We start from the raw sequence: 9,848 nt of genomic DNA on the forward strand, positions 1-9,848 counted from the left end.
GCAGTGTTTGCTTCCTTCAGATGATACTCTGTACAGAATTGACCGTACATGACTGCTTTCTCTAACACGTATGTTTAATCTTCAGATCTCCGATGGCCAAGGAGATGAGCGGTCAGAGTCTCCCTATGAAAGTGCTGATGAAACTCAGACTGAAGTGTCTATATCATCCAAAAAATCTGAGCGAGGAGCAGGAACAAAAAAAGAATATGTGTGTCAGGTGAGAGATGTTAGCTGGGGCAGTGAGCCGTGTTTTCTGAGGGTTCCTAGAAAAGGTCTTTATAAATATGAAAATGACAATATTAGGCCAGAAACAGGATTATCGTGTGTCTGTCTGTTAGTGATGAGAGTGCCATGCTAGTAAATGGAATTCTTCATTCTTAATTTTTTTTTTCTTGACCTCCAATAAGTGACTTGGCTTTTCTGCTTGAGTTTCCAGATCTTTAAGATAAGCATAATTTGTACCTCAGAGTAAGTGCATGAGTATTACCAGGTAACTAGTTAAATGATTGAGGAGAGCTGCTCGCTTATCTGGTAATAAAGAGGAGGTAAAGTAAAGTAAAACCCAGTGGGTTTTGTGCTTCTGCATGCAGCAGAGATTGCAGGGCTGCACTGGTAGCAGCGTGCATGTGGCATGTTAACTGAAAGCAAAAAGCTGTCTCAAACTATGCTAGAAGAGTTCTTAGATTATGAAATGATAACACAATACAAATAGATCAAATTTGTTTTCCACAAGACTAAGCAAGCAGTTATATCTCCATTTCTTGTACCTAGTGATGATGAGGTTATATCTATCTTTAAATGTTGGCTAATCCGTTAAATTCTGCCAGCATTGTTGTTCGGTTCATTTCTAGTTATGCATGTGACATTGCTAACCACGTGGATATAGAAGTATCCTTGTGCCACCTAGATTAAGTTCCTTTTGCCAAGGAAAAGGAAAATAAGGATGCTTTTTAACCCTACTCAGATGCATCATTGTGCCTGGGGAAAATTTCTTAAAGCTTGTATTCTTTTCCTTTTTTTCTGTCGGATTGTATTTACTCATGAACTGTGGTTCTATGAGTGATATTTCTAGCGGTTTAATGACTCTGTTATCTGTTTTGACTGGAAGCCAGGACACGTGATGATACTTGTAGAATTATCTTTCACTTATTAAATTTGATTTCAACAATGGGAAAAGAGATTTTTTGAGGAGCAATAAATGAAAAGGAATAAAGAAAACAGTTAAACAGTTTTTTTCACATATGAACTTTTCTTTAACATTCAATGCCTTTGTGTTGTAAAAGCTGTGTGAAAAAACAGGTGATCTCCTACTGTGTGAAGGACTTTGCTATCGAGCTTTTCATGTAAGCTGCCTTGGGCTCTCTGGAAGACCAGCAGGAAAATTCATTTGTAGTGAATGTACATCAGGCAAGTTTGTCCCTTTCTGTTAATTAAAAAATAAATAAATAAATCATACATTGTTCTAGGAAATTCTCCTGGGCAGAGTATATATCTCTGGAGAAACCATACTTATCCTTTGGTGCCTGACAGGGTGGGAGTTCATATAGTACCATGAAGTGTGCCAAGTTTTAGAAAGCTCACTTTGTTTTCACTCCACGCTCTCTCGCAATTTGGCTGATTTAATCTGAATTCCATTGCCTTAATAACTGCAGAGTATTTGCTCTCTGAGTGCAATTACAGATTAGATTTAAAGTCTGTCACAGAAACCCTAGAAAAAAAGCAGCAAGTGAAATGTTTTAAGTCCCTTTTCAGTCCTTTGTGTGTCTATATCAATCTTTTGCTTTTCCCATTAAAAGACTACCTTATTGCTATTAATTTCATTGACTTTTAATCCTTTAATAACTGCTTGGAAGGTCATAATCTTAAAACTTTAAGTAAAAGATTTGCATTCTTGCTCATAAGCTCAGTTCAGTACATGTGGTAAACTTTGTTGGAACAAGGCTCCTTCAAAATAATGCTTGTCTTTGGTTTGTGGACCTACTTCAAATGTCACAGGATCACAAACAACCCATCGTCCTATTTCATTGCTTTAAAAAAAAAAAATCACAGTCATCCTGGTGTACTGAGGCTTATAAATAAGAATGTAAAAGCAGATTGGTGAGGTTTTGGGTGTTGTTGCATACACTTTAACTGCAATGGGTTTGCATTGTAACTTTAGTTTATCTGTATCTGAGCAGATTAGTATTTAACACTAAAGAGTTACAGTAAATAGATTGCTGCATCAAATAATAGAATTTGATTTTAGTTTATTAAAAAAAAAATCACAACGAAAGCAACTCCCTTATGCATAACAAAAACAACAGAAGCATTTTAAATTCATGTGTTTGGGTGAAAATTAGTTACATTATTTTTATTACTTTTGCTACTAGGTGTGCATACCTGTTTTGTGTGTAAAGAGAGAAAGGCAGATGTGAAACGTTGTGTCGTATCCCACTGTGGAAAATTCTACCATGAAGCTTGTGTGAAAAAATTTCATCTTACTGTGTTTGAGAACAGGGGGTTTCGATGTCCTCTCCACAGCTGCCTAAGTTGTCATGTTAGCAACCCCTCACACCCACGAATTTCAAAAGGTAGTTTCATTTTATGTTTTTATGACTGATTAATTAAGTCTGTTTATGGTATGTTAAGGTAAGGAATCTGTCCATTTAATAGCTGCTAGCTACAGGGGCATGCAGGGACTATTGATTGATTTAGAATTTTTTTAAAAAATGCATAATTTTTAATCAACATTAGTATTTACCTTGTGTATGTTCTTTTTTTTAACTAGCTTTCGACTATCTGTAGTTAACCATGGTATCTTCTCGAAAGAGAATGAAATCTAGAAGGCATATATAATGATGAGAGACAGGCTGAGCAGAGTGAGGGCGAGACCTGTGAATGTATAAATACTGCAGCAAGGCTCACCCAATGTGGAGGCATTTGATTCTGTGCATATTTTTAGCTTTGGGCAACATCTGTAGACAAAATTGCATGACTGAGGAAAGCTTGTCTACCCTGGTGTGCGTAGTTAAAGCCTTCACATTTAACTATTATAGTGATTAAACTCAGTCTAGGGTTCTTTAAAAAACCTTTGTTAATTCAGTATTGTTGCTAAATGCAAATACACAGATTTTCAAAACATAACTGATGTATTTTTTTTTGTGTATAGAGGCTACCTCAGGCAGTAATGATGTAAATAATAATAATAATAAATAATAAATCTGTTTTGTTCAAAAATAATTTGGCAGTATTCTGCTTTGCTAGGAAAGATGATGCGTTGTGTTCGCTGTCCTGTTGCATACCATGCTGGAGACGTTTGCATTGCTGCGGGATGTGCAGTCATCGCTTCCAACAGCATTGTGTGTACGAATCATTTCACTGCCATGAAAGGAAAAAGTCATCATGCGCATGTCAATGTGAGCTGGTGCTTTGTGTGTTCAAAAGGTAAACTGATGTAAAAACTCTTCCATAAATGCAGCATCAAAATGTTTTATGCTTCAATTTAAATTTTATTTTACTAGTCTTTTTACACAAAATTTTTAGAAATGTGGCGTATTAAGTTAGACTCTGTTAAGTAGTGAAATAACTTCAGGTTGGCTTGTGCTGCTTCAAGTTTTTGAGTATCCTTTCTTTTGCAGATATAATTTATTAAAGAATGTTTTTACTTGGACTTTGTCCAGCAACCAGAAGCCTGATTTAATTCTTTACCAGAGACACATAATGTGAAGTATTTCTCTGTTCTTTTCCCCGTGTTCAATGTACTGAAGCTTTTTGTGTTTCTTTATTGCTAATACATAATAGTAAACCATAAATATTTTAAGAGTTGCTTTTAGTTTAGCAGCAGACAGAAAATTTAATCAGTATTAGTTGTTGCTGGGAGTGCCACTAATTAAGTGTGTTTTGGTTTATGTTGTACAATAAATTTATTTTTTATTGAGAACCACAAAATGCGTAGTGCTGATTAAACTGTAGCAGTGAAAGTACCTGATTTGTTAACAAATTAACATGCAGCATAGCAGCTTTTAAGCTGCAGCTAACGTTCCACTCGATAATTCATGGAACAACCTAACAACCTCGTTCCCTCTCCCCCCAGGGGAAAAAAAAATAAGAGAAATCTGTTGTTGTTAAAATTTTGCTTACAGAGAAATATTAATATATATTAAACTATGTTAAACAGGTTGTAGTCATTAAAGTAAAACAAAGTCATTATAATTTGCAGTGCGCGATTCTGGCTTTTGTATCGCTAGCTTGCTTGTTATTTTGTATGTATTACTAATCCCAGTCTGCCAGGCATTCAAATTAGTGAGGACCTTTTGGTTTTTGTACACAACTAAATGATATGTATTTATTGCAAGCCAGCATGTTTTAACCATTTATTTTCTAACTGAACCTACCATGCATATCACAGTGCTTTGAACCGGGTGAGAATGCAAAAATTTTATTTTTGTCTTGATGTTTTTCAACCTTTTTTTATTTTTTTCTCTCTCTGAAGGAGGAAGCTTGTTGTGCTGTGAGTCATGTCCTGCAGCGTTTCACCCAGACTGTTTAAACATTGAAATGCCAGATGGGAGCTGGTACTGCAATGACTGCAGGGCAGGGAAGAAGCTCCATTTCCAGGATATTATTTGGGTTAAACTGGGAAATTACAGGTCTGATGAATGGATTTATTTTGTTTTACAGTACTGACACGTTCAACTAAGGATCATACAGTTGGTTGCTTCTGTAGGCCAGCCTTGCTGCACACAAATTTCTCATTCCTCTGTGAACTAGGGACCCCTATCTCCTTGCAAGCATCAAATGCAAAGACTTGTAGCTTCACTGTTGCTCTTGGCCAAGGCATTACCCATACAAGACTCCCTGTAGTCTTCTGACATCTGCTTCCAGAGTATAAGCCTTCAACCCCTTTTGTTTCAGAGATCTCTTCAAATAATTACGCTGATGTAACTTGTAATTGGCTAAATTACAGCCTTGCAGGCTGGGAGATAAGTCACTCAGGTTGTCAGTGTTGAGATTTGAGTGAGATAGAGGTGGGTGGGGTTTGTCCTAGAAAGCATTAATAGCTATTATCAGCTCTCTCTTGATCTTTGACAATTACAGTGATTGCAGACCTTGTTAAAGATGATGGTTTTGCTAACCAGATGAAAGGAGCTTTATGTGGATGCTTATCTAGCAGGCAGGCAAAAGTCCCACAGATTTGAGTGTCATGCTTTCCTTTTCTAGTCCTGTCTTCTCTTGTTGCTCAGTGAGCTGGGGGAGGAAAGGTTTTTAAACCTGCTTGGATCTTGAAAATAACAATCAGTTACTGCAGTTCAGGGTGATTTTGTTAAACTGTCTATTGCAGAAAGATCTTAACTAAAATGCTGTATTTTTTTTATTTGTACTTCTGTGCTAGATGGTGGCCTGCAGAAGTTTGCCATCCAAAAAATGTACCCCCAAATATCCAGAAAATGAAGCATGAAATCGGAGAATTTCCTGTGTTTTTCTTTGGTTCTAAGGATTACTATTGGACGCACCAAGCACGGGTGTTCCCTTATATGGAGGGAGACAGAGGGAGTAGATATCAAGGAATCAAAGGAATTGGAAAAGTCTTCAAAAATGGTACATAGCTAAAAGTAAACAAAAATAGTCTTGTGATATGCATGCTTTACTTTCTTCAGACATAGCCTCGGGACTGTTTATATATTTGTTTCACAATATTGAAATTTTTTTAAAAAAATTGTTTTGGTGTCCTGGGCTGCAGTCATTATTACTGACTTTGAATGAAAGCCATTATTTTCATGGCTTGTAAGACTAGCATCTAATTGGAATTATTTCTGGTGATTTTTACTTTATGGAAAGGAAATGCTGAGTGTAAGTGGGAGACAGAAAGAGTGGAATTGATACATCTGTTAAGAGTGTTAACCCTCCAGAAGCATCATTTTTAAGAAAATTAAATGGTGGGACTAGGAAGTAGAAGATGATTCTTTGTTTAACACACATGGGAATGAGCAAGTCAATTTGGGGGGAGTGATCATCCTCTTCCTAGCATTTCTGTTCATACAACAATCTTTTTTAGCTTTGCAGGAAGCTGAAACTCGATTTCGAGAAATAAAGCTACAGCGAGAAGCCAAAGAAAGCCAAGAAAGTGAGCGTAAACCTCCACCATACAAGCATATTAAGGTAAAGTCTGAGGAAATTACTGGATACTCAAAGCCAGCCCTGGAGAGGAGGAGCTGAGTGGTGAGATGGGGAGGAGAGGTTGTAATGGTGTGCTGGTAATTGTGCTCTTAGAGTCATGAGGTGATGAAATTTTGCTTCCATTGGAACATCTAGTGTTACAAAACCAAATTGTTAACCACTGTAATAACTCTTACAATAAATTCAAATGTTTTAAAGTGATGTTTGAACTATTTTAATGTATTATTCAGGTGAATAAACCTTGTGGTAAAGTGCAGATATATACTGCTGACATTTCTGAGATTCCCAAGTGCAACTGCAAACCCACAGATGAAAACCCTTGTGGCTTTGATTCCGAGTGCCTAAATCGGATGCTGATGTACGAATGCCATCCACAAGTTTGTCCAGCGGGAGAACGGTGCCAAAACCAGTGCTTCACAAAACGGCAATACCCTGAGACAAAGATCATCAAAACTGATGGGAAAGGGTGGGGTCTGGTCGCTAAGAGGGACATTAAAAAGGTATGAATCGTTCTTGCCTAGCAAAGAACCTGGGGACTTGTGATGCTCTTTGTGGGTTTGGTATATACTTTACTAGTGATACTTGGTATCTTCCAGGGAGAGTTTGTGAATGAGTATGTCGGTGAGCTGATTGATGAAGAGGAATGTATGGCAAGAATCAAATATGCACATGAAAATGACATCACCCACTTCTATATGCTTACTATTGATAAGGTAGAGTATTTTAAGTTTTCTTCCATTATTTAATGGTCTCTTTTCTATTAATCACCTTGATAGGGCACGCTGCTTCCTTTGATGTTTCACAGTTTCATGTATTTGCAATGTTGCATCTTCTGTGCCAGCCTGCTTCGTTCTATATATATAGTGCACCTCATTAGTTCTAACTGTGTAATATAATAAAGTATATATTAAGGTCTAAATTGTGCTTTGTTGCTTGAAATTGAGTACAGCAAAAGTAATTATCTGCGTAGTCTTAAAAGGAAGTATGAAGTTTTGGGAAATAATAATGATGCAGTTGAAAGAATTACTGTTAGCAAAACTTTTGCTAAAATTTCAACAACAACAAAAAATTATCACTTGAGAGTAGTGTGGAATATAGTTGTGAGGCTGTGTCCTATAGTGGACGTTATCTGTCCCTTTCTTTGTTTATAGCAAAACTAGACTCATGCTTTTGTAGAAACTTTTCTGAAAGCATTATCTATGTTAGTAGCAAGCCAGCACTCCACAAATTGATTCTGCAGGAAATTAATCCAGCAGATTAATTAATGCAACAAATTAATCTAGCATCTCTGGTTGTCTGTGCACAACTCTCGAGTATTTTGTTCCTGAGAAGGGGAAGAAAGTGGGGAACCCAGACAGTAGAGGGTATTAATTGTATATAATATATTACTTCAGTCCCCAAACAGCTACTTAGGAGAAAAACAGGAGTTGTCTGTCAGTCCTGCACATTTTTGCAGTCCTAAACACCTTGCTTTTGCCCAAGACTGTCCTGCTCTCTATTTTCACAGCTACTGTTTTCATTAGTCCTGTAACTGAGGAGTTATCACCTAAGAGTGATTAAACCCTGTTTCTCTGAACACTTGAGTTTCTCACCCTTCTGTTAAACTGACGTACGACGTCAGTGCATTAAATATCTGAACTGAACATGTATTTGACTCACCTTAGTTAATAAATCATCATTTATGGTTCATTGTGGTTCTGTCTTTCAGAAATGCCCGTGCCATTGTGAGGCTGAGCTGCACATGCAGTCAGAGTGACTGGATGCATGTGCACAAAGTCATGTCAATCATACATGTGCATTATAAAAATGAGTTAGAAGGAAACTATAATAGTATTTCATAAATAAGCAAAGCTTTCTTAAGCAGCTCTGGAAAGAAACACAGTTCTGGCTATTTCAAGATTTTATTTTGTTAGTCTGGTATGTTTGTTGGAGATAGAAATTAAGGCAATTGTGTGTAGGGATGGGATTTTTTTAGTTTACCAAGAGCTTGTTTTTGTTTAAACTAGGCTGATTTGGGGAAAGAAAGCTGGTGAGAAACTGGCAATCTCTGCAAGTAATCATGCAGTGACTTGGTAAATACCGTAGAGCGCAGTATTTGTAAATGCGTCACAGCTTTGTGAATGCAAAGGAAAAGGTAAATGGTCTGGGTTTGAGTTTTGAGGCTTTTTGGAGGGAGGGGGTTCTTAACATGACCACCACAGCGCTCACAAGAACACTTATCCTGCCATGTGGCTGAGATGGGTTCTGAGACAATGTGAGCTAGAGCAGAGTATTGCTTTGGGAGTGTCACATTCCAGGATACATGAGACACTACAGTTTTCAATACAACATGTACCACCAGTTTGGTTGTGTGCTTCTGGGTAGCAACACTATGTCTGTTTTGAATACAACTACTGAAATAATTAACAGAATTTTTTTTTTTTATGAGGGGGGAGAAAAAACATTCATTCTGTTGCTGATCTGATCTCCAGGACCGTATTATTGATGCTGGCCCCAAAGGAAACTATTCTCGTTTTATGAATCACAGCTGCCAACCAAATTGTGAAACTCTAAAATGGACAGTAAATGGAGACACTCGTGTCGGCCTCTTTGCTGTGTGTGATATTCCTGCAGGTATATTAGCTTATGTTGGTTTTGTTTTAATTCCCTAAGTTAAACCTTTAGCACGGTTATGAGTGAGACAATCATGGTCTAACTGAATCAGTGCAAATATTTTTGTAGAGATCTCAAACAACATTTCTGTATCTTCAGGTGATGATAGTAAACTTAAGGAGTGGGCAAGAAGGATGTTTAAAAATATGTATGTTCTGGTTTGTGCAGCCATGCACGCACACACGCACATATATCTGTATATATATGTATATCTATAGCTATGATAATAGATCAGCAAGGAAGTACAAAACCAGAAGACAGATAATGAAATCTTTATTTGTTTGTAATAATTTTGATAGACTTTGTTACCATGTTCTTCATGATGAAAGGATATGTCTTATCTCACTCAGGGACAGAGCTGACTTTTAATTACAACCTTGACTGTCTGGGCAATGAAAAAACAGTCTGCAAATGTGGAGCCCCAAACTGCAGTGGATTTCTTGGGGACAGACCAAAGGCAAGTAATATATCAAGAGATTTTGACCATAACTTGTCTACTAGCCTTGTTTTTTCTTTTGTGGTATGCATTGGCCGACCTATTTGATGTTATGATAAGGGTTAATGTTGCTTGAACAGATGCTAGTTGTCCTGTGAGCAAAAAGCTTACTGTTTCCCTTGCTGGGATGATGTAAACATTATTTTGCCAGACATAACCTTGGTGCTAAAGAATACATTTTTAGGCTGTAATAGTACAGCAGGCAATACTGCTTTTGGGAACACCCTAAAATATTTTCTTCCATTTTCTCCTAGGAGAAATTAATTATTTTGGGTCCTGCATAAGAAATATTGCTAGCTACTGGTGCTAGCTTCTGGAATCAAAAGCATATAACAAAAGGTGTTGAAAAGCAATAACCTTCCCAGTCCCATTTGAAGTGTGAGGAGGGAAGGGTTTGTAGGAGCTCAGAACTGACTTAAGAACAAGCCTAACTACAGTCAGGGAGATTATTCTGACATTGTAGTTTATATTTCCCCCATATAAACCTTAAAATATTATTATTTTGTTAAGATTAAGGCTGTGCTGCCATTCAGCGAGACCTGGA

General features: G+C 37.2%; 1 protein-coding gene and 1 non-coding gene across 2 annotated transcripts; both read left to right on the forward strand.

Moving 5' to 3' along the window:
* Positions 1-2,368: 2,368 nt before the first annotated feature.
* On the forward strand, positions 2,369-9,265 carry LOC104528629 (histone-lysine N-methyltransferase NSD2; the record flags this gene model as incomplete). Its single annotated transcript, XM_010172687.1, has 9 exons — positions 2,369-2,570; positions 3,244-3,423; positions 4,472-4,628; positions 5,372-5,577; positions 6,035-6,138; positions 6,387-6,656; positions 6,753-6,869; positions 8,628-8,769; positions 9,159-9,265. Coding segments are annotated over exons 2-9 (1,278 nt in total), but the record flags the coding sequence as incomplete, so codon positions are not given.
* Positions 8,357-8,486, forward strand: LOC114818783 (small Cajal body-specific RNA 23). Its single transcript, XR_003766269.1, has one exon.
* Positions 9,266-9,848: the final 583 nt, after the last annotated feature.

Source organism: Antrostomus carolinensis, unplaced genomic scaffold (assembly GCF_000700745.2).
Source record: "Antrostomus carolinensis isolate BGI_N321 unplaced genomic scaffold, ASM70074v2 scaffold19577, whole genome shotgun sequence".
In the NCBI taxonomy this organism is placed as follows: Eukaryota; Metazoa; Chordata; class Aves; order Caprimulgiformes; family Caprimulgidae; genus Antrostomus; species Antrostomus carolinensis.